Source organism: Lissotriton vulgaris, chromosome 8, assembly GCF_964263255.1.
Source record: "Lissotriton vulgaris chromosome 8, aLisVul1.2, whole genome shotgun sequence".
NCBI lineage: Eukaryota > Metazoa > Chordata > Amphibia > Caudata > Salamandridae > Lissotriton > Lissotriton vulgaris.
The window spans coordinates 830106135-830132530 of NC_141696.1; the positions used below are offsets into that span (position 1 = coordinate 830106135).

General features: G+C 42.5%; 1 protein-coding gene across 3 annotated transcripts in view; it reads right to left on the bottom strand.

The window, feature by feature from the left end:
* The window catches only part of LOC147698064 (interleukin-18 receptor 1-like), a 477649-nt gene that overhangs the window by 363343 nt on the left and 87910 nt on the right, over nt 1-26396 (bottom strand). For all 3 annotated transcript variants that reach the window (XM_086934734.1, XM_086934735.1, XM_086934733.1), the window contains exon 2: nt 267-522. In XM_086934734.1, coding sequence (XP_086790860.1) covers nt 267-522 — 256 coding nt within the window. The remainder of the gene's footprint in view (nt 1-266; nt 523-26396) is intronic.

Sequence of the window (26396 nt, forward strand, 5' to 3'; positions counted from 1 at the left end):
TGTTGCTCAGTTCCCAGGAAGAAGACAATTGTGGACCTCTTAATTATGCAGGCCTTATATCCAGCACAATTAATAACTCAATATCTTACAAACTAAACAATGAAGAAAGGTAATAGAAGTATGTCGTATAGTCAGTTTAAAATGTTGTCTATAGTTTTACAAAATCATTAGTGATCTATTGATAGCCAACATGTTTTATTATTGGCTAGTGCTGATAAATGACATTCTGCTGTTAATGCACCGATTTAAATAGCTTGTTTACTTACCCATAAACACAAAGGTATTGCCCATTGTCATTTGCTTCAACTGGCCAGAATTGAAGTCTGTCTTTAATTACACGAAGTCTGCTGTTAGTTTCTTGGCTCACCCTTGTCCACTCTTTTATTTCATGTTCTCTGAACCAAGTGAATACATTTCCTGAATTCTGGAAAACATTTGGATTTTCTTTAATGTGCACGGGACATTTCATTTGTGAGACGTCCCCTTCGATGGTACAAGGTAATGGTGTGAATGGTGTTGAACCTTGAAGAAAAAGGAAACATGGTCAAGTGAGAAAAACACCTTCTTTCCTGATAAAAGGAAACTGCTGAACACTTGAAATCATGATTGTGTATTCAAAGATAAAATCTCTTTTGAAATTACACTGAAGATACTGAAATTATTTGAAACAACCATCCACTTCATATTCGTGTCTACAGCAGCTTTCAGTGTTACAAACAGTAACTATGGCACCTTGAACACACATCAGGGGCTGTATGATATAGTGTGCATGAAGGTATACGCGCACCACAGTGTATCTCAGAAATGCACACAATCGATATGACTGTTGTGTTTGTATGATTTAGAGATTAGTTGATAGTAAAATTCTATGTGGGACAGGTTGTTGCATTACGGAAATTGTAAAACCGTAATGTAGAAAATTAATGAAATTATCTTGTTTATCTCTTTGAATTTTCCTCTTCTTTCTTGATTCACTGCACTCCCTTTTTGATCACCTCGTTTTTGTGCACGCTCCTTTTGGACAACCTCTCATTTGAAAGCATTGATAAAATTGTAAAAAATATCAGTTTTGTGACTAGAGACAATGAATTAAACATTGTTTTCCCCTTTTTGATTTATTAGTGCTGTAATGATATTTTCTTCTTTTTACTCTAAGTAACTAAGTTCATTTATGATTTGGGGTGGATATATGAGAAACGCCCCTGAATTTGAAAATGTTTGAATATGTGCTGATCTACTCGGCTTCCTTAAAGAAATAGGTTCTGGACCATTGTTTACCCTTACCGCATTATACCCAGGTCCTTATACTTTGGGTTACCCCATTTTTCATTAATGGTTACATTACCGCACCTTGTCTGCGAGGGTTGTTTTTGTTAAATATTTTGTGACGTGTATAATTGTTGATGGGATTGGGTACGTTTTTGATATGATCATTTGATTACTTGTCCTGAGTGTCTTTGTGTTGCGTGTAACAGACTATGTCTGATAAAGAAACTTTGTCATACAGTGATGACTATATAGACAAACTCCTAACAGAGGAAGGTAGTGGGATATTCACGAATAGTAATACTATTAGCAGTGACTTGTCCTTGAACGGGAAGATATCCAAGCTAGAGAGATTAGAAAAAAAGCTCATTCGAACACGGCTGCATGGGCATACCCTAGCGAAATATCTCTGTTCAAATGTGATTCCTATTGGGTTACAAGTACGTAATGAGCCAGCCATTTTTCTGGAGAGTTCTAAATTTAAGGAGAACTTCAGTTTCGTGTCCAATACGTGCTCCAGACATTGGATGGTGTTGGGCATTGAGACTGCGGTTGTTGAGGTAGAGAGACTGACCAGAGAAATAGCGGAGTTAAGAAATGAGATCACTGACGATAAGGCCTTGGTGAATGCTAAGGAGGCTCTAGAGAGGCTTGAAAAACGATTAGGGAGTTTGATATATATACTCAAAGTACCAAATTGGAAAAAGTTGTGAAGGACATCAAAGCATATGATAAAAAGACTACTTATCCCTACTTACAGGAGGGGTACTTTGTAAGAGACCAACGGGGAGGCCTGTCAAGTAGAGGTAGAGGGGGATACAAGAGATATACCACCTTCTCTGGATCCTCATTTGGCAGTGGTTCAGATAGTGACTCAGAGCGTCCAAGCACAAGTGCTGGCGCGAGTTCCAATACCCCGGCCCAAAATTATCCAGATCAGCAATCTTTTTTGGGCGAGGACCAATGGTGGGGCCCACCTGGGAGAGGACGCCCCTGGGGGAGACCCAGGGGGGGACGCTCCACAACTTGGAACAGAGGCACAGGGAGAGGGAAGAAGCAAAGACGCTTCCAACCGGACTCCCATGGCGAGAGCCAGACGAGACGCCAGCACTACAGGTGGTAGTGCATAGACCTGAAAACCCTGTAATTAACATATCTGATTATCAGTTATCACCTGCTGAACAGGACGTACTGGCAAAAGGTTTACCTTTTGTGCCTACGTCGGTACCTGATACATTCAATTTGAAAATTGAGCTACAGCAATTCTTCAGAAAGATCCGTTTAAAGCATTATTTTCTGAAAGTACCTCAAAATCCTGTCTTTTCAGGCAGTGGATTAAGACCACCCTCTAAGTTTAATCCTTCCACACACCTGATGGACCACAAAATATTGGCATATGAGCAAGTGGTCTCACGTGATGTGGAAAGAGTGGTATCCCAGTGGCGGTATGTCCCTTACAACATAAGTCGACAGGAGAAAACTGCATTAGACTCCTTAAAAAATAACAATGATATCGTTAAAAAGCCCGCCGATAAGGGCGAGCGATAGTGGTTCAGAGTCTTGATAAATATAAAACTGAAATACTGTCCCAACTAGCGGTAGAAGGAAACTATACCCTGCTTAATAGAGACCCCACTAAGCAGATAAGTGCGGCCATTGCCAAACTGACAGATAAAGTATTGGAAGAGGGGGTAATCCCTAAACTTGAACATCAATTCCTTAATAAAAAGAATCTGCGGGTACCCACCATTTACACCCTCCTCAAAGTTCATAAAAACCTGGAGGCACCCCCCGGCAGGCCCATCATCTCGGGGTGTGGCTCCCTTTTGGAACCACTGTGCAAATATGTGGATGTGTTCTTAAAACCTATCGCGATCTCTACACCCACATATATTAGGGACACCATGCACACCATCCAGTTAGTTGAGAAACGCCCCTATGACTGTAATAAATGTCTGCTTTCAATGTTGGATATTACTGCGTTGTATACCAATATTCCACAGCAGGCAGCGTTGGAGTGCATTGAACATGTCTTGAATAAAAGAACTGCACCCCATAGAGTACCTACTAAGTTCATCATTGAATTAATGTCAATAGCTATGTCAAAGAATTTTTTTCATTTTTCAAGGCAAATATTATTTTCAGACTAAGGGGGTGGCTATGGGGGCAAGTTTTGCCCCAGATTTAGCCATCATCTTCATGAATGAATATGAAAACAAATACATCCTCAATACACTTAACCCATATCGGAATAATATTTCATTATGGGTTAGGTATATTGACGACGTCCTCCTCATTTGGGAGGGCGATCGAGTGGGACTTATGGAGTTTTATGAATGGCTCAATGGACTGTCTAATGATATCAAATTTATAATTGAATCTGACGCAACGTACATCAACTTCTTGGATGTGACTATTAAGACAGAAGCAGGGTTCCTATATACGACATTATACAGGAGAAGCAGCGAGAGAAATACTTTGCTGAGGTACTCAAGCCATCACCCCCACAACCTCAGGGACAACTTGCCTTTTGGACAGTTCCTGAGGTTGCGGAGGAATTGTTACAAAAAGGAAGACTACTTTGAAGAATCTGCCCTCTTAATGGCCAGACTGGGGGAACGTGGGTATCCACTACGATTACTCAAGCTGGCGCGTAAACGGGCCTGGCATAACCACCGGGAGCACTTACTTGAGGTGAAATCGAAAACTACTGATGAGAGACTTGTTTGTGTCACTACTTTTAACACCCAGAGCAATACCATAAAGAAGTGTATAAATCGTCATTGGCACCTAATTAGTGAAGAACTAGGGGGAATGTCAGCTCCACTTCATGCATTTCGCAAAGGAATAAACATTAGGGAACATGTGGTAAAATCTCTATTGCCCGTAAAGCAATCAATTAATCAAACCACTTTATGGGGTCTTCCACCAGTGGTAGGCCATACGAAGTGTGGCTCATGCACGGCCTGCCCTTTGACAGTGGAATGTACTGTCTTCACTTATAATGAACGAACCTACAACTTGAAGGTCCACAGCAACTGTAACACTGCAGGGGTCGTATATGCGATTCTTTGCCCTTGCGGCTTTCTGTATATTGGACAAACCGTGCAGAGGGTTAAAAGACGGATTCTGCAACATATGAGCCGCATAAGGTGTGGCACCATAGGGGCCCCTTTGATAGATCATTTTGCACGTTTTGAACATTCTGAAAACAGCCTAAAGTGGTGGGTTGTAGAAAAAGTGTCGGCCAACCCACGGGGAGGTGGTTTGCACGATGTTCTCAACAGAAGGGAGGGCAAATGGATTCATACCCTGAATACTGTTAACACAGAGGAGATTAATAGACAAGTGTCCCTCTTGGGCCTATAGAATCTGTATAACATTCTGATATCGTAGGAGACTTACAAACTGCATAATGAAAGATTGTAAGGTGAACCTTCAGAAGGACATGTGCATGCCACCATTGATTTCCGTCTCACTGCCGGGTTGTTTTCCTAAACGTCTTCCTAAATGTTTGTAATTGATGCTGTATGTTGCCAAAACGTTTTTCAATTGATGTTGTGTGCTAACTATTGTGATGCAATGTAATGTACACTGACCCGCAACGTAGATTGCTAACACAACTGATTGTACTAAACGGGAACTGGTATTGATGCAGACTACAATAACACACTGTTGTGATGCTTCATAATGTGCTATTTGTGGATGACACAACATGTGACATGAGATGGGCATTGACGCTGGTACAGATTGTAACCATGTACTGGACCAACCCGGTAATCTGATAGATTGGCATGTTGGACTATGTTGAAATTGCTGTTGACACAGCTTTTAATAATGTAACTCTGATGTATTGGTGTAATATTAGATGATGACCACTCATGTACATTGGTCTATGATACGGCATATGTAAATGGAATTGGTGTTAACACAGGTTGTACCAATGGATGTCTTATGATACACAGCACACGACATAAATAGACAACTGACTATGTAAATATAGTATCCTGACTCATCAATGTGTGTACTATGATGGGGGTTAATTCGATCGTACTTTGATCCCCCCTGTGTTAGAATGGCAATCGCTAATATGTACACGAACTTAGAATGCCAATTCGTTTGGGACTTGAACACCTTCCCAACCTAAAATGGCACCCGCGGTTTTAAGCCACAGTCGTTTTGACTATATTTCATCTCATTGGAGGTCTATACATCAAATTAAGTTTTAATTGTGAGGTTCTACAACCCACATTAATTTACAGACATTGACCGTAATTTTTTCATTTTCTTTCTTTAAAAATATATGGGATAGCGACCAGTCCGTTGTCGAGTTTCACTCTCCACAACATCCAATAATAGAGGTTCCGGTGGCCGGGTCATGTGACTGACGCTGTACCGCGGAGTACAGCGGCTAACACTTGGGAAGCGTCAAGACCGGTACACACGGCAGGAAGGTAAGAGATTCCGTTCGTTTTTATAACAAACTGAATCGAAAACGTTATTAGGGAGGCTGTAACTTCACTGAACCACTGACTGAAAGAGACCTCGTTTTCTCCCCCCTTGTAGCAGCTACCTGATCCTTGGAGGACAGGAGCGGTGAAAACTGAGACTACAGATTTTAAGGTAAAATACTCTCAAAATTAGTGATAGCTGTTATATTTGGCATCTGTATGAGAATATTGGTTTATTATATTCCCCCCCCCTTGTTTTAGAATTGACCTGCCATAACTAAGACATAATAAGGAGTCTATTCTAACAATATGACTACATTGAATAAAGGAATTCCAATGGACGATTGATTCATCATCATTACTAAAGAACTAAGGTAATATCTCGCGTACACCAGCATGATTGTGCAAACGCATGGGGTGTATTAATACCAGTAGTCCATATTCTGCATCGTTATGTCTTGCAGGATCCGGTCTTGATTGAATACGAGGCATACGCAGTGTAGCCTTACACCTTTGGGAAAGCAATTAACCCTTAGTGGTTTTAACTCTTTGATAACATATCACTACAGTGGGGTAACTTCCCCTTTTTATATTTCATAGGGTCATCTCCAACCCTTGGTTGCCCAACTATTAATGTCCTGATGAAGACTCGCACGGTCCAGGTTTAACTCACCGGTTGACCCTAAGTCGAGTCGAAACGTCGACGATACTAATCTCACCTTGGACCCAACCTCTGCAAAAAGTGCACACAATCGATATGACTGTTGTGTTTGTATGATTTAGAGATTAGTTGATAGTAAAATTCTATGTGGGCCAGGTTGTTGCATTACGGTAATTGTAAAACCGTAATTATAGAAAATTAATTAAATTATCTTGTTTATCTCTTTGAATTTTCCTCTTCTCTCTTGATTCTCTGCACTCCCTTTTTGATCACCTCTTTTTTGTGCACGCTCCTTTTGGGCAACCTCTCATTCGAAAGCATTGATAAAATTGTAAAAAATATCAGTTTTGTGACTAAAGACAATGAATTAAACATTGTTTTCCCCTTTTTGATTTATTGGTGTTGTAGTGATATTTTCTTCTTTTTACTCTAAGTAACTAAGTTCATTTATGATTTGGGGTGGATATATGAGAAACACCCCTGAATTTGAAAATGTTTGAATATGTGCTGATCTACTCGGCTTCCTTAAAGAAATAGGTTCTAGACCATTGTTTACCCTTACCATAGAAACATTCTGAAACATTCCACATATTGTATATTTGTTGTGCTGTTCAGCATGCATGCAGTGTCGAATATTTAGAGAACTTAAAATATTATTTCTTGTTAGCACCTGCTTCAAAGAGGTATTTGTTTGTGATACAAAACTTTGTCCCGCTATCATGGTGGATTGGGATTTGACTTAAAACCTATGGGTGCTTAAGCTGATCCACCCAAGTAATGTCCCCTTTAGGCAAAGTGGTGCGGAACAAAGCACTACTTGTGCTGAGAAAAGGGCATCTCTAAAGGACAAAATATCTTTTGCTCTTGCAAGATGTTGGGGTGCTTTGCATCACTTTGCATGGCCTTGCAGTGGTGCAAACTCTTTGTGAATCTGGGCCCAGGTTTCCTGAATTACAAGTCTGCCTAAGCTTGATTCTCCTGCATCTTTTTTTCCACCATCCAACACTTTTGTCTCTCCCTTTCCCTTTGGCATTTGTTGTGTCCTGCTGGATACAGTCTAGCGTTTTACCAGCCTCTCCCACAAGGGTTGGTCATTTCACCTACCTGACACCCATCCAATAGAGGCACCCCCAGTCAGGTGACCCTGTCATTAAAAAATCCCAAATGCAAGTGCTCATGGCCAGTTCAGTACATCAACTAATGAGTTTCTATGTCATTATTCATTAATGCTAATAAACCACTGGAGCTGAGAACTACCGCCCTGTCACTTTGAACCCCCTGTGGGCTAGACAGTCACTTCACTGATAGCCAGCACCACACCAAGACACAGCACGGATTGGAAAGGAAAGCCCAGAGCGGCCCCTAGCGAATGTCTGCCACCTCTGAGAAAGAAGAGAAACTGCCTCTCTTAGTAAAGGGGCAGCTGAGCATCATTCACCCCCTGGTGGCAAGTGCCTGCCACCGCAAGACAGGAGCAAGTACAGCCAGAGAGATTGACCCAGAGAAAAGACAGCACCTGCCCAAGTACAAGTACCTGCATGAACAGCCCCCTGTCTTCCATGCCCCAGCGGAGACTCCAGCTGCAAAGGGTCCAGTGACGCCAAGAGCAGCACAAGCTGCAGACTGTCAGAGAAGGCTCAAGGTCAATTGGCCTGAGGTAAGAGGCCACCTGCAGAGGGACATCGGGTGTCAGACCCGGAAATGAGTGAGCCCTCACAAAAAAGAGAAGGAAAAGGGAAGTACTGTAAATCCCCACAAGTGCGGCCACAGACTGCCCCAGAGAAGTCTGGAAGGGCATTGGCCGGAGCAAAGAGGCCACAGACAAGCAGACAGTCTTCAGTAGAAAAAGGTGGGCGATGAGCACCCCTGCAGTCATATACTTACATCTTGTTAATGAAGAGAGTGCTCACGGCGCCCCCAGTGGCGAAAGGGCGTCACTGCAACAGGAGGAACTGGGTGTGCAAGGCGCCAGCAGAAGGCACACCTAAAGTGAGGAAGGGAAGGGTGCCAAGTCAGAAGTGCACCGAAAACTGCACCAGAGAAGCTGTCTGCATGGGAAGGAGCCTGGAACAAAGGAGACCCTCACCTCCCACATCAATCCTAAGTTGCACCTGACATAACTTGTTGAGGAAAAGAAAGCTATGGAAGAAGCTTCAGACCGGATCCATCAAAACTCACCTACCACCACTGTGGTCCACAAAATGTCTGAAGCACCTGAGAAGACGCCCAGTCCTTAGGCAGGACTGGACATGCGAGTGGTCCATGACGGGAGAAGATGTGCAGTCCAACAGACATAAACGGAGTTGGCAGGAGGTCCCAGGGAGAAGAACGGTAAAAATGTGGCCAGTTGCCATGTTTGCAGCATGTGCAAAAAAGATATGTGTCCGGATGCCATATTATACTGCAAGCAAGAACCGAGGAAGAAGACAGTGTGGCATGTTGCCACATTACACGAAGAAAAAGGGTGGAAATGAAGGAGTGTGACAATCCTATTACACAGAAGTACAGACAACCACAGGTGCGCTAGAGAAATTAACAAGAGGACAAGAGCAACAACTCATACCACTACCTGAGTGCACATACTAACACAAATCAGTCACCGGGGTTCAGTGGCTCCGAGGTGGTCTTGCGATTGTCCAGATGCAGACACGTATGCAGCCCCAGTAAAGCCCACAGGCAACTGAACTAAGGGGCCTCCCCAAAGCTGGAAAGAAGGACTTGACTGGAGTCCTGCACTATTACCATACAACATAAAAAGAAGCACCGGTGACGATCCGAAGAATTTTTGACCAGCTGTTCAACTGGCTTAAATCCTGATCCTGGTAGTGAGAGCACGTTCTGACCAGGACACATCCATCCCTGACGTTGCACGAATAACTAGCCCATGGCTTTGAGGTGGTCTTGCGGCAGTCCAGATGCAGACACCTGTGCAGCTGCAGTGTAGCCCACAGGCAACTGAACCAAGGGTCCTCCCCCAAGCGGGAAAGAAGGACTTGACTTTGTCCCACGGTTGGATTCCAGGAGGTATCCAGGCAGTGTAACAGAGACTTTCAAGATGTCGGAATACCCCAAAACTGTCTTCAGTGGATCAAGCAACACCATTGTCAAGCATTCGCAATGGACTCCACTGAGGATCCTGATGCACCAAGTTTTGAACTGTTAATCATCAACTGCATTGCAGCGGGAGCATGCTGGATTGATCAACATCACAACGGTGGACTGTAAGTTAACTGACGTAATGCTGAAGGATCCGGACTTCATCAGCACTGGAGTCGTGTCCAGACGTACCTGGGTAAATTATGGATGCATGCCAAGATGCCTAAGTGCTCCCAGCTGAACCTGTCCTGCGGACTGCCTCTCGAAGCTGCGAGACCTAATTTGTTATTACTTGTTTTTAATTCCTTCCCATTGGTTGGACTTTTTTTCGTTTTTTGTTTTCAATGAAATTTGTAAGGAACGTTGTGTCCTGCGGGACATAGTTGAGTGTTTTACAAGCCTCTCCCACAAGGGCTGGTCCTTACACCCACCCCACACCCCTCCAACATAGGTGTCACCAGTCAGGTGACCCTGTCAATAAAAGAGCCCAAGTGCACATGCTGGTGGCCAGTTCAGTACATCAACAAATGTGTATCTGTGCCATTTTTCATTAAGTATGTGGGCCTAGGGCCCATGACTTAACAGCATTTTCTTCCTATCTTTGTCTTCCTCCTCCTTATTTATTTTACTACTTTTCTGTCTTTTGCTGTTGGTCAGTCTAATGATGAAAAATACGTTTTGTCAAAATTATTATGCTGTTCAATGCTGTGTTCTCCACCTGCAAATACCGAAACAAAATTATCAGTCGAGTGGGATATATATGTTCATAGAGAAGGTGTGGGTGTCCTGAGGTAACCACATTGCAAAAGATGGGGAAGAACCTAGTCATACATTTTTGGTTTTGAAAACCTATCTGCAGGGAGAGTGGACCGAGAACATGCTAAGAACTTTACTCAATAACGAACAACAGTAAATCTTTAAGGGTGAGAAAGTGCTATAACACCTCAGAAAATGCTGTTTGCTGTAGGGTAAGAACGCTCATTCTGAAACAAATATTTTCAGCATTTAGAAATAAAAAGATAAAAAGTGTAAATGAACTTAGGCATTACATATTTAGCACCTGAGTACACCATTAAGTACTCTGGAAATGAAAGTATAACATTTGCTCCCCAGTTAACAGTAACACTAAAGGAGAAAAAGAAGAAGTGTAACTTTTGCGCATTCCGTTTCTATATAGAGAAAAGCGCTTGGAAAAGAAGCTATATGTGTCCTACTCCTTAAAGTTTGAGTTAGCATTATTGTTGCAATTTACTCTGTGCTAATAAGCAGATTATAACAACTTTCAAATAAATTTAGAGTTTTGAGGATATTTGGCAACTGCCAAATGCTCCAGATTCCCCTTTCACCCAACTCCTTGTACTCCCACCCCATTTAGAAGATGGATTTACCATTGAATATATTTGACCAGCTGCTGCTGCTGCTGCTGCAAAAAAGAAAATGTATCCCATCTGTGAATATATCTAGGAAGCATGCATTGGTCTCCTGAAACACTGTCCCCCCAAACCACCAAAAAGGCCATCCAACATGATTCTCAAAGCAGAAGCTGTTGCCTCTCCTTTATGAATCAATTATCGCTCACACTTGAGTGGCAGTATCTCTTCAATTGTTTCGATCGAATTTCAGGGCATAAATCATTGGTATGTTCTTTTGTAACTCGCAAAGATGAGGGGCGTCCCTATTTCATTCACCTCTGTTTTGCAATGATAAATGATTGCAAACCCCTTTCTGCATAATTGAAAAAAAATCTGACATGTAAAAGAGACGTTATACAATATGAAAAGACGTTTAGCAGTTGCCAAACCTGATTCGACTGCAAAAGCATGAGGTACATAAGAAACTCATAGTTTGACGAAAGACGATTAGCACGAATGTGAAAAACAGATTGAGTAAACAAATCTCTTATTTTAAAAAGAATAAATAAATTATGCATTTGAGCTCATTGGCGAAAGTTGAGGATTGTGTGCCATTCTTTCTTCAAAGTGTAGCATATATCCACATAAATACTTCTTATCGTATTACCCATTTATACAATATGGGGTCAAGGAGAGGATTGGGCCTAACAGCTAGAACAGTTGACCCCAAAGATGGGGAACCGGGTTTGTATCTTGGCAGGGACGCTAAACATCCTGTTATTCTGGGCAAATCATTTAGGGCCAGATGTATCAAAAAAACATTTTGCGAGTCCCAATAGCGATTTTTAGCAAATCGCTATTTCGGAATCGCAAAATGGTATGTAAGAAGAAATTTGCGAAAAAAAGCGATTCCTTAAAAATCGCAGAATAATCAGCGATTTTCTTGCGATTATCGCAAATTTGCAATAATCGCAAAATAGCGAAAATCGCAATTTTGCGAAATTCGCAAAAACGGAAACCATGCAATGCAGGAACAGGCTGATGACATCACAACCACGAAGTTCCAGTGATTGCTTGCACCCAGAGCCACACCCAGTGGCAGTTGTAAGAGTGTGCTGAGGCAGAGCAGAGCTGTTTGGTGAGCAATGGAGTCACAGAAGGCACAAGAGGACCAGGCATTGGAAAAGAGGAAAAGAAAGCAGAAGTTTTCTGATACGGAGCAAGAAGTGCTCATAGAAGAAATGGTGTGTAACCATGAGGACCTGTTTGGGAAGAAAATCTTGAAAGTACCTGACTCCAGGAAAAGCAAAATCTGGCTGGAGATCCAGGAGAAAGTGAACTCAGTAGGAGTCACCACACGCTCCATTGATGAAATCAAAAAACGCTGGTATGACATGAGGCTCAGATCAAAAGAAAAACTTGCTGAGAGGATCAAAGAGGCAAACCAAACAGGTGGTGGACCTTCTGTTGTGGACAAACCCACTCCCCATGAGGAACTGATTGAATCCACACTGTTACCTGAAAGTGTGAGTGGAGTGGCTACCATTGACAGCTCTGAACCCACAGGAAGTCCACAAGGTAAGAGGACTGCATATTGCATGCATGTGTGTGTACAAACAATGTGTGTGTGTGTGCAGTGCATGTCAGAGGAATATTAGTCCAGTCACACTGTGAAACAAGAACTGAGCAATGCATTATGGGAGTGGTAGTCCTTTTGACATAGTAACATTCTCAATCATAGGCACTCATGTAATTTCAATTAGTAGTACTTTGGTATGCTGCAGCAATGCAGTACAAGTAGTAGTCTGGCATGAATTAATTTATTTTGTCATGAACACAAATTTATATTTTGCACTCTACATCCACAGGACATACAAGTGAGGCCAGGACTGATAATGATTTAGAATTTTCACCTCCCCATGTGACGTCTGAAAATGAAGAGCAAGTCACTAATGCCCCTGTGCAACATGTCACCATTCAAAGGAACCGCCGTCGTGTACCACCACTAGAACCAATGGTACAGGATGACAATTCAGATGTAGAATCTGTCCCCAATGCAACAGTCACAGTGTCCTCCCAAGCCGCACAACAGGAATCCCATAACACCAAGGAGGGCGCGCTCATTCCGTCTGGATGCATCTGCAAATAACACAGGACAAAGTGAAGGAGTCACAGTGTTTGCAGGGCTAGAGCAGAACATGCTTCAGGTTCAACGCCAACAACATAAGGCACTGAGATCCATTAATAGGCAGCTACTGAAGTCTAACAAAAACCAGGAATGCATGGCTGCTTCCATTGACAAACTCTGTGGGACACTTTTAAAAACAGAAAAGGCACGAAACAGGGCTGCACAGGCTACCCAGGATAGGATGCACACATACACCAAGGCCATCAACAGGCTATGTGCAGTAACCAGCAATTTCACACGCCGCAGCATCAACATGCAGCGTGAATTCTGTGACTGCACACGTGCAGTTGTAAAGAGTGTTGAGAAAATGACATTGGTCCTGGAAACAATGCAAACCACACAATCAGGTGCAAGCGCTCTCCTCTGCTCTGGGGAAAGCGAGGACAACTCCAGTAGGTGTACTAACAACCCCACCCCATCCAACATCCTGGTGCAGCGCAGGAGTGGAAGGCGTTCCACTACCGGGACAGAGCAAGAGGCCATTCCTCCACAGGAGCAACCTGCTTCCACCCACCAGCGGAAGAAATGACTTTAAAGTGTTCCATGTACTATGCAGCAGTAATGCATACAGACAATTGCTTCTTCTCCTTTACACTTATGTCCCTTTTCAGTTCACAAACATTAGGAGTAATGAGTCAAACATATAGTACTTGTTACATGTTCAGAATTAAAATTACAATACCAAAGTGATATAGGTGTTCATTATTTTTTTTTACCTAAAAATAGTTACGTGTTATCTCTGCCCTTCTTTGATGACCAGCCATGGCTCCTACTCCTGCCACTGCCATTCTTGGTGGAGTGATGGCAATATGGGTTCCGTCTATGCATCCAATGACATGTGGAAATCTTGCAATTTGATAGAAATCCAACTTTGTTTCCTGTATGGCTTGCTGTGTATTTGAGAAATATATATGATATTGAAGTCTATTTAACATTGCGTCCAGGAAGTGATGGAAAAAACGTGATAGGGCACTCTGTGACACTCCACCAACCTCTACTATTACAGTTTGAAAGGATCCAGATGCCAAAAGGTGCAGTGAGCACAATACCTGCACATGTGTTGGTATTGATTGTGTTCTGGCTGTTGGGTGTGTCAAAAAAAGTTGCAATTCAGTGATGAGGTCAAGTATGGTGTGAGGATGTAGCCTGTATTTTTCCTATATCTCCTTCTGAGTCTGCTGAAACAGCGTAATGCGTAATCTGAATATTCTATCCTGCCTTTGTCTTCTTTGGGCAAGAGCTTGGATGCGCAGCCTCCTGGCAATCAGGTACAGCCCCGCCATTTTGTAGAGAAAAAAATGCATTCTGGGAGCTATTTTATATATTTTTTTTACCACCTGCTTCTACTTGGTGTTATTAGCGATTTCTTAAAGTGCGATTTTTTTAAAATCGCTATTTGCGATTTTTCCTTACATCTGGTTGCGATTTCTTGAGTTGCGATATCTTTTTTGCGATTTTCGCTAAAGTGCGAAAATGCAATATTGGAAATCGCAAATTATTCTGCGATTTTTCACTTATCGCACAATAAGAATTCGCCAACATGCGAATTCGTATTATGCGATGCGATTTTTTTTCATACATCCCAAATACACTTTTGCATGTCGCAAACGCTGCAAAACTGCGATTCGCAGCATTTGCGACATGCAAACACATTGATACATCTGCCCCTGAGTCTCTCCTTGCCTACCAAAAATGTATGTGTCCATCAGTAACTTACCTGGTGCTTATGGAAAGCGCTCCGATACTTTCGGTTCGAGTTTGTGCAATATAAAACTCTAATGCCCAGATGCATCAACGATATTCGCATTCGCAAACGGTGCGAATCGCAATATACGGCCGTTTGCGAATGCAAAGCATGTCATCGGAATGCATCATTATTTGGCAGTGTTTCGCATTTTTAGGATTCGCATTTTCAATTGCGATTCCCAAAAAAGTTCGCTAACATTGCGATTTCGTGTCATTTTGCGAAAAAATGCAATGCATCAAAATTAGCAATTTGCGATTGTGTCAAAAATCGCTATTAGGAAATGCAAAAATAAGAAGAACTCCAACTTGGTGCTAATTTCAGCAAGTGGCAGGAGTGGATCTGTCAATCACCTGTACTGCATATAAGGACCTCTCAGACCATGACCCAGCCTTTCAAGATGGCTGCACTTTACTTTTTGGCACGCAGACAGAGGCTGAGAGCAGCTGCAGGTTGGAGGAGAAGGCTCATCGAGGAGAGGATCTTCAGAGTGCGCATAACGTTATTGGGGCAGACAGAGGCTGAGATATTCAAGAAATATAGGCTGAATGCCACTTTAATATTAGATTTAATCCAGGAATTGGACCCAATCCTGCAGAGGCAAACACGCAGGACACAAGCCATACCTACCCATGTGCAGGTATTGTGTTCGTTGCACCTCCTTGCATCGGGGTCATTTCAGGGGGTAGTGGACATTGCTGGTGGCGTGTCTCAGAGTTCCCTTTCCCGATTTTTTAATTCCTTTTTAAATGCCATGTTACAACGAATAAGGTTACATATCCAATTCCCATCCACACCCCAGGAGTTAATGAAGACCAAACTGGATTTCTACAATATGGCACAATTCCCTCATGTAATTGGTTGTGTAGATGGTACACATGTTCCCATTTGTCCTCCCTCTGAAAATGAATATATTTATCGGAACAGGAAATGCTTCCATTCCCTTAATATTCAAGCTATCTGCAATGCAAAAACCATAATCACAGACCTAGTTGCCAGTTACCCTGGAAGTGCCCATGACTCCTTCATCTTTAGACATAGTGCCATTCATGCGAGATTGCTCTCCGGTGAATTTGGAGATGGATACCTACTAGGTAAATGATTCATTCAACTCTACAGACTTTGATTTGAACTGCACACATGTATGCTTACCTTACATTTACATTGCTTTCTATTGCAGGAGATAGTGCTTATGGAGTGAGGTCCTACATATTAACTCCATACCTGAACCCAACTACAAGGAAAGAGCAGCACTACAACCAGGCGCACATTTCAACACGGAATGTCATAGAGCGTACCTTTGGAGTCATGAAATCACGCTTCAGGATTCTACATAAAACTGGAGGTGCATTGCAGTACCAACCAGACATTTGCTGCAAAATTGTCGCTGCATGTGCAATGCTACATAATCTAGCAACGGAAAGGGGAATCGAACTTGATGAGGACGATGTCTTACCTCCAAACATAAATCAGCCTCCACAACCTCAACCAAGAGCACATGGACCAGAGGCAGCAAAGGGCAGGAGGAGAAGGGCAGAGATCACACAGCATTATTTTTGAAAGAGGTAAGAAAAACTCCAAACAGTTCATGTTGAGATAAATGTGTGCATTTTAATGGTCAAATAAAATGATTGCCTACACGAGTCGTACTCAACTTGAAATTTAAATTAAATTGTCGGCCAAAAAACCAGGCAGGGTCTATTGAACAACTAGAATTGAACAAAAATGGCACTCATGCATACCCTGCAAGATGTTTCAAAATGTCATTTTTTGTGGCCACGCACTCCTAATGCCTTTCCAGGACTTTTCACAGTAAGCATTTTGCCATGAGTGGCATCACTCTGCTTTCTTACACTTCTCCGTGTGGCACACAAGGCATGCTGAGATGTGCCACTCTCAGCACTGGTGTCACCCCGTTCCTCATTTTCAATGACATTTCCAGTGGATGCCTTGGACTGTGTTTCGGCTGATGTCTCTAGGGATGCCCCCACACCTTTTTGTATGTGTTTGAAAGTTTTCATCAAAAGTACCTGTGTGGATAGTGTTTGTTTGCAGAGGGCACGGGTACAATTAGTAAGGGAAGTTATTTCCTTGTAATGTGTCTGCATGCTGTTCAACAATTTCTCCTGTTTTTTTGCAGAAATCTTTTGATGTTTGTTAAACAAATTGCACATCATTTCCAAAGAGTTAGCAATCCGGTCAAGCTTTGATGTTGTTGATTCATGGCCAGTTTTCATCACATTGATCATCGCATTCATACTGCTTGCTAAAGTGCCCATTTGTTCGCTTATGTGACCCATTTTGCCTTTGATAATTCGAATGTCTTTCCCTTGCAGACGCTGCACCTTCAAAATTTTGTCCTCCACATGATTGCCTGTGAAGGTTCCATCAGCATCCACTCCACTTTCACGCGCTGCACTTCGACTCAGTCTGAACTGTTGCTGTCTCCTACGCCTGCTCATCGATATATTTGACACTGCAGGAGTGGTTTGTGGCTGGCTTGGTGTCACATTTACATTCTGCTCTGGTTCAGAATCAGTCTGGAGCAGTTGACGCACTCGCTCTCTCTCACTTGGCACTGAATGAGCATTAGATGTACTGGGAGAATTTTCATTTTCATTATCAGGCCCTTCTGAGTGGTGCATATCCCTTAAGTCATGCTCGATGAGATCTTGTAATTGCTCTATGGATCAACGAAATGGGAAAACATTTGTTACTTTTTGTTTGCAATGACATTACTCTATATCTATATAAAGTTCAAGAATGAATTGACTCAAAATGATGTCGTGTCTTATTTCCAATTTGCATGTGGAGATGTTTATATGTGATGCTAATGTTCATCATTATGTAGTCCAACAAAAGACCTACAACTACCACAATGCACTGCTCCGAAGTCTTTCTAATCATGACTGGGAGAGACTTTGGGACTCAGGAAGATCAGTTTTAATTCAAAATGCAGCACACACATCATTACTTGTTAATTCATGGACTGAAGTCACACTTTTTAACCCACATAGCATTCACTTACCTTCAGTAGGAGTTGGAATCTCCGATGTGTCGATGTTCGTAACTCCGACTACAGTCTCCGGCAAAAGTGTGGCTTCCACCATTTCTTCTAGGGGAGTGTTTGCAGTATCCCTGGGTGTTCCGCCTCCGGTGAGATTTGAAGATTTCATTCTTTTGGCTAGCTTCTCTTTTGCACGGCTGCGCAGGTCATACCACCTTTTCTGGAGATTATTGATATCACGATGTGCCACTCCGACTGCATTTACTTTTGATTGTATTGCAATCCATAGGTTCCTCTTCACAGGTTCAGGAACCTTAAGAGACAGCTTTCCAAACAGCTGCTCATGTCTTGCAGTCACCTCCTCGATGAGTATTTCCAGTTCTTGATCAGAGAACTTGATTTTGCGTTTTCGAGCAGGCCCCTCGGCAACGGGATTCTCGTTTTCCATTTTCAAAGGCAAGTCCCAGACTCCAACAGCAACCGCCGCGAACAGCTCACACTGTGAACGCCCTTACCACACCTTCTAACTGAGGGGCAGCTGCGCCTAATTGCTGTACTGGCTTTTAGGCAGTTGGCAGTAAATGAGATGCATCATGTGTGTGAAATCGCATTATGCGATACCGCAAAAAGCGATTTCGCAGTTAAGGAATCGCATAAAAAATGCGAATTTGTGAAAAATGCGATTTTTACCGAAACGCAAAAATTTAGCGAAAAAAATGATGCATAGCCATTTGCGATTCTTTATATGCGATTCCTTATTTTTCGCAGATAAGAAATCGCTCTTTCAAACGTTGATGCATCTACCGGCTAAACATTAAATTTAAAAAAAACTGTTGCCCAGCGACATTGTTCTGAATATCCTTTCTGCCATCTCTTCAAAAAGAGTTAATTTAGAGATGTCAAACTGATGAGATGTATGTTGACAGAAATTGTTATTCTGCAATTAAACGTTTTAGACCATAAATTCAGTGTGTGAAGACAAAATCAGTACTATTGACCAATTAGCAACTAAAAGTTATAACCAATGCGGTAAAAGAAGATGAATTCCCGCCATCATCAGGATCCCTCATCATTAGGGTCCCCCATCGTCAGGTTAGGAGCTCGCCTAAACCGTTTTATACCTTTATTGATGAATTGTATAATACAGTTTCTGAAGATAACAGAGACCCGAATCCAAGTGTTCCAATACTCAATATGTTGAGAAGTCTGAAAAGGATCCTATAACCCATCTCAAAACCAACTGATTGATAGTCCACAAAAATTGAAATGTAACCTGAACTGCTTAAAACCCTTGCCGGGTAGAAATTGACTCTAAATGAAACAACTTAGCTGAATGGAAGTTCATGAATTTAAATGTGACACTCAGGAAAACAAACACTGCTTCTGTGAGATGTTTCTTACAAAACTGAACAATATACATCATATACTAAAGGGCTAGTTGAAAATGTATGTTAGGTATTAGAATAAAATGTTTCCTGTTATGAAATCGGATGTAGCAAACACAACACCCAGGCCAGGGATGATTTTAAAATTCTACACAGCAAAACAATGGAAAAGGGATGGAAATAAGGCTCAGATGTATTTATTTTTAATTGATTTGCAAGATAAGAAATCACAATTTGCGAATCGCTACATGTTCTTAATACCGATTTCTTAAGATTCACTTTACTAAAATACCAAATCACAAAAAGTGATTCATTTTTATTCGCAAATTGCAGTTGCTGCGCAGACACTCAGAGATGACATCAGAATTAGGAAATACATTATTAAATCATACTCAAAAGTATAGGAGCTACCAGGAAACCAGTGCTGGGCATACCCTCTCTTGACCTCTTCAAGTGTGGCAAGCCAGGAAGGTCAGCAAGAGGAGACAGGAAGGAAATTCTTAGATGAAGAAGTTGAGAAACTTATAAAGGAATATGTGGGCAACATTGAGCCACTTTTTGATAAGCTTCTTTAACTGTTTCAGAGGCCACAAAAAAAAGAATATGGAGCAGAATACAAGAGCACATTAATACAATGGGCATAACAACACGCAGTGTTGCAGCAAATATAAAAAGGGGGTTTGTCCTTTGCTCAAGAACTTGGGAGAAGCTTGCAAGTTGAAGGAAGAAAGGTGCCAGAGCTCGAGGGGGCCTATCCACACAATCACCACCCACACCTTTGGATGAGGCAACTGAGAGTACTTTGAATTCAGGATCTGTGTCAAGAAAACTTCAACTGATACATCCCAGACTCCTCAGCCACCCTGAGGTTAGTTTCTAAAAAATGATTACAATGCTTTATGCTGTGCATCAAAATGTATTTATCTTTATTAAATGTTTAACCCTATATTTCAGTATTTGTCTTTCTGAGCGATTACCTTAAAGAAATCCAAAATATATTTTGTTTTGCAGGGTATGACGGAATATGGGCTATGCAGTCCGTTATAATAAATTATGTTTTTTAAGTTCAACATTATTTGGTACTTCCCTATATGAAAGAAAAACAATATCCAGCATATATATTTAATAGAGCATTACATGTTTTACTTTTAAAAGTTGAAACATAAATGGGACTTAAAATTCTTTTTGGCAGATAAACACCATTCAAAATAATTTATATGATTCTTACATCGTTTCAGATACTGAGGCAAACTTATCAGAGGGCCATATGGAAGAAAATCAGGATGAGGTATAAGATTAGAATAGTACCATCATTGATCTTCCCCCATCATCGGACATTACAAGTCCTACTACAGTTTGCGAAAGAAGAGTGGGTAACAACACAAACAACTAGACTTTCCACACATGTACATCCACCTACATGACGTAGAACATATTTCTACATCCAAAGTCATAGGCCCGATTATGAGTTGAGGTGCTAATTATAATACCTGATAAATAGTAATTCCACAGGGTTTGTTATTTACTGGATGCAATAAATAGCACAGATTACGAGTTTCTGTGGAATAACAAGCGGAGGTTGATTTTTAATGCACCAAAATCTACGTGATACTATAATTACCATATAGATTCCCTCTGTAAGGTCAACTCTTAAATACATCAACTTATGTCAAATTCGGCAGATATTTAATGCATTCAATAATTATCAGATTCATTAAATACCTTCAAACTTGTAATTCCAACCCATGCATAAACAGGGGTGTATACATATAATGGCCCACTCACGATCAAACCCTTAAAAGGGAAAGATTAATACCATTAGGAGTGCAGCCTACTCAAACAGCAATAGGTGCCAGGTGCAACATCCTCAAGAGAGGAATTCATGTACATTGAAATAACAATGTAGGAAGAACTAAGGGACCTATTAGGATGGCGGGTGGATCGCCCCTGCCGGGCCAGCGGTAGCCACCACAGGCCTGACGGGGGTGATCCACCCGCCATCCTGCCATGAATGACCCCCCGCCACATTAGAATGGCTTGGGGGTCCACGGCGGCCGGTCGACTTGTCGACTGGGTGAAAAACCTGCGTAATATGGTGGCAGTGTCTGCAAGACACACCATACATATTAAGAAGCGGGCTGTGAGTAGCCTTTCCTTGGTGGTGTAGCCACCATGGAAAGGCTTGCTGTCTTTGCTGTTGGGGGCACGTAGTGGGCCCCCATGGTGTTGGGGGGTGGGGTGTGCACATGGGGGATTTGCATGCAAAAGGTGGCAGGCACGGCCTGTCACGTTGTGCATGCAAATGCACAACATTCATTTTTCACATTGCGGCAGCTGCTGCTTATAGCACTACCTGCTGCAATGTTAAAAATACAGGATGCGCCTGCCAGTGTGGCAGGCGCTTCCTGATTTGAATGGCGGGACCGCCGCAAAATGGGCGGTCAATTCTGTGCCCCGATGCGGTCCACCCGCCATCGTAATAGGCCCCTAAATGAGCAAATGAACGCTTTAATATGGTTGCGCAAAAAATAGATGAAGCATTGTCTTCTATTATTAGTAGCATGAATAATGTTTGAAAAATATAGCCAAGTAGTTTTTAGAATGCAAACCTATGGTAAGAATTTTGAGAAATTTGCTACTGCGATGGGGTGCTTAGCAGAACCATAAAGATTCAACAAAAACTGCCACAATCTAGCAAGGATGTACCAAAAGCTTTGGGGAAAGTTACATCAACAATGCATAGCTGCAACACATTCCAGTGATAAGGCAAACCCTGGTCTAGAAAGTGCGGACGCTTACAAGACTGTAGTTTGTCAATGTCTGATGTGACTGATAATAAGATGTAGGTGTTCACTTAGGCTGGTGAAAGAGGTGGGACTGTCCCTGGTGGCTTGTCGCTGGTTGACCCACTGACATTGTGATCAGTTTAAGGGCATTAATTCAAACCCTTATCAAGTAGAATTGATGACTATTGGGGCTATTCACAAATTCCACATTGTAGTACATTTTGTAGTACTATAATAATTGTGCAAACATACTAAAAAATACTATTCACAAACTACATGTACATGCCTATGACTTTCCCTGTCCTATCTTTGTCTGTGCAGGAAATGTCTGCCCCAATGGTGGACTCTCTGCGCATGCAGGTTTACATTTTAGCAGTAAATGTAGGAGGGGTAGGGGGAGTGGCTGGAGAAAAGGAGAATACTTACTACAGAAGGAGAGGGCAGTTAGACATAACAAGGAGTTAAGGAAGGGCCAGAGAGGGGTATTGGGAGGGACATGCACCAACCCACAAAAGAGTAAACCCACTCCTATCCACAAACTGCACATCTATAGTATATATAACCCAACACAGTATTAAAGTGCTCAAGCTTTGAGCTGAGATAAGTCCAGGACCACACATGGTCAATCGCTTGCATCAAAACACCGCCCCACAGAAAATAACAGAGGAAGGGGCTTACCCGTTTCACTGAAAATATCGATGTTACAAATATAGATGTAAAAAATATTGACGCAAAAATATACAATGCAAAAATATTCACTCCTTATACTTAAACGGGCAAGTACAAAATGAGTGGAAAAAATTATTAATGTTAAAAATATAGTTGTTCAAAATATCGAGAAAATATTTGTGTATATATAATATATATATATGTATATATATATATATATATATATATATATATATATATATATATATATATATATATATATATATATATATTTCCTCTGCAGTCTACCAAAGAGAGACTGAAGGGGGGAGCCCACAGTGAAATACATAGCGCTTTTGTCCTATCGCAGAGTCACGCACCGACAGCAAGAGCGCCAAATTTCCCCCTAAACAGGACAAATCTTGGAGCCCAGTAATACGCACAGTGGGGAGGCTGGCTGCCGCCGAACATCAGAGTTGGGCATGTTTCCTCTGCAGTCTACCAAAGAGAGACTGCGACAAGCAGCTACACTACTGGACACCCTTGGTTCCAGAGAGACAGTAAGCAACAACGACATGACACCAATGGAGAGATGGGGGACCACAAATACAAGCATCCTGTGCAAACACCAGCAGGTGTCCACAAGAGGGCCGGCAATGCCTTAAAACAACCTTGTGACCCAGCGCAGCTTCTCTATTCACCGGGCTGACCTTTGAAAAAGTTGGCAGTTCTCAACGAAACGCGTCAGGATTGCCCGAGACTGAAACCTTGCCAGACACTGCTCTGAATAAATGTTGTTATCAACAAGTGCAGCGTGTGCGACTCAACTGCTTTCTGGAAGGGGGAAGCCTCCAGTGAAATATATATATATATATATATATATATATATATATATATATATATATATATATATATATATATTACCTACTGGCGGTCGCCAGTAGGTAGTTATAGTTAGGATTTTTTTCAATGTTAAATCTCAAAATTCTATTTGGAATAACTTTGGCACCGGTTGACGAATCTGCTTCAAAATTTCCTCAAAATGGCCTCGTCAAGTTCCGGTCTTTCCCTGAAAGTTTGGGGGGGATTCGTCAAGCGGGGGCCGAGATAAAAGGGGGGTCCCAAAACGCGTTTTCCCCATGTTAATTTCCATAGGGCGGTCGATTTCACTTTTAGCTCGAACGGCTGAATGGATTTACACCAAACTTGGCAAAATTGTAGGGACTAGTAGCCCAATGTGCCTTTGCTATGTCTCAAGATATGTGCTCCATTGGATTTTGAGTAATTTAGGTCCCCAAAAATATATATATCTATAGGCGCGCTCCGGTACGCGCACCGGGGAGCGCACCAGGCGCGACACGCAACTTGCGCGCAAAAAGCTGATTGGCTCTCGGGTGTCTGTAAACATTCTAAACAGTCCGGAGCGGCCGCCATCTTGTGTCTCGGTAAAATCGAGACACAAGAGGTGGCAAAAACAAAGGGGGGATTTGACCATAAGGGGGCAGGGTAGACCCCCTAGGTTTAATGTGGGGGCTAAAATAGGGTCCCGCGGGGCATTTTAAAGAAATATTTTTTTCGATTTGCGCGGGGGGAGCGCCTGGTACGCGCACCGGGAAGCGCACCGAGGAGCGAAGTAAGGGGAAAATCCAGGATCATATTTATGAAGGCCTTGCGCTGCCAGTTTTGCGCCGCCTGTGCGTCACTTTTTGTGACGCACCAGCGGTGTAAAAAAAAAGCGCCTTGTTACGCTATATTTAAAAAGTGACGCATCTAGGTAGATGGGTCACTTTTTAAAACCCTGCCCCACATTATACCTGCGTCCGGTATAATGTATGCAGAGGGGGCGTTCCCCTGCAAAAAGCTTGGTAATACACAGCAGGCGTAAGACTGACCCAAGCCCTTTCACATGGGGCTTTCCCCATGTGAAAGGACGCATTACTGGAGTTGCGTGACTTTTGTGACGCACTCCAGCAATGCGTCACTTTTGTGTTTACAGATACGTCAGAAATACTGACGTATCTGTAACTCCTTGCGACATGATTCGTCATACATTAAATATGACACATCTGGAATGTCATAAGGAGTGCGCACAGAAAAGTGACGCATCGCACCAGCGGTGTAAAAAAATGCGCCTCGTTGTGCTATATTTAAAAAGTGACGCATCTAGGTAGATGGGTCACTTTTTAAAACTCTGCGCCACATTATACCTGCGTCAGGTATAATGTATGCAGAGGGGGCGTTCCCCCGCAAAAAGCTTGGTAATAGCGACGCAGTGAAATCTATGAGATTTCACTGCGTCACTTTTAGGATGCTGTTGCGTCAAAATCTTGCGCCTGCCTCACAGCAGGTGTAAGACTGACGCAAGACCTTTCACATGGTGCTTTCCCCATGTGAAAGGACGCATTACTGGAGTTGCGTCACTTTTGTGACGCACTCCAGCAATGCGTCACTTTTGTGTTTACAGATACGTCAGAAATACTGACATATCTGTAACTCCTTGCGACATGATTTGTCATACATTAAATATGACACATCTGGAATGTCGTAAGGAGTGCGCACAGAAAAGTGACGCATCGCACCAGCGGTGTAAAAAAATGCGCCTTGTTGCGCTATATTTAAAAAGTGACGCATCTAGGTAGATGGGTCACTTTTTAAACCGTGCGCCACATTATATCTGCGTCAGGTATAATGTATGCAGAGGGGGCGTTCCCCTGCAAAAAGCTTGGTAATAGCGACGCAGTGAAATCTATGAGATTTCACTGCGTCACTTTTAGGATGCTGTTGCGTCAAAATCTTGCGCCTGCCTCACAGCAGGCGTGAGACTGACCCAAGCCCTTTCACATGGTGCTTTCCCCATGTGAAAGGACGCATTACTGGAGTTGCGTGACTTTTGTGATGCACTCCAGCAATGCGTCACTTTTGTGTTTATAGATACGTCAGAAATACTGACGTATCTGTAACTCCTTGCGACATGATTCGTCATACATTAAATATGACACATCTGGAATGTCGTAAGGAGTGCGCACAGAAAAGTGACGCATCGCACCAGCGGTGTAAAAAAATGCGCCTTGTTGCGCTATATTTAAAAAGTGACGCATCTAGGTAGATGGGTCACTTTTTAAAACCCTGCGCCACATTATACCTGCGTCAGGTATAATGTATGCAGAGGGGGCGTTCCCCCGCAAAAAGCTTGGTAATAGCAACGCAGTGAAATCTATGAGATTTCACTGCGTCACTTTTAGGATGCTGTTGCGTCAAAATCTTGCGCCTGCCTCACAGCAGGTGTAAGACTGACGCAAGACCTTTCACATGGTGCTTTCCCCATGTGAAAGGACGCATTACTGGAGTTGCGTCACTTTTGTGACGCACTCCAGCAATGCGTCACTTTTGTGTTTACAGATACGTATCTGTAACTCCTTGCGACATGATTCGTCATACATTAAATATGACACATCTGGAATGTCGTAAGGAATGCGCACAGAAAAGTGACGCATCGCACCAGCGGTGTAAAAAAATGTGCCTTGTTGCGCTATATTTAAAAAGTGACGCATCTAGGTAGATGGGTCACTTTTTAAACCGTGCGCCACATTATATCTGCGTCAGGTATAATGTATGCAGAGGGGGCGTTCCCCTGCAAAAAGCTTGGTAATAGCGACGCAGTGAAATCTATGAGATTTCACTGCATCACTTTTAGGATGCTGTTGCGTCAAAATCTTGCGCCTGCCTCACAGCAGGCGTAAGACTGACCCAAGCCCTTTCACATGGTGCTTTCCCCATGTGAAAGGACGCATTACTGGAGTTGCGTGACTTTT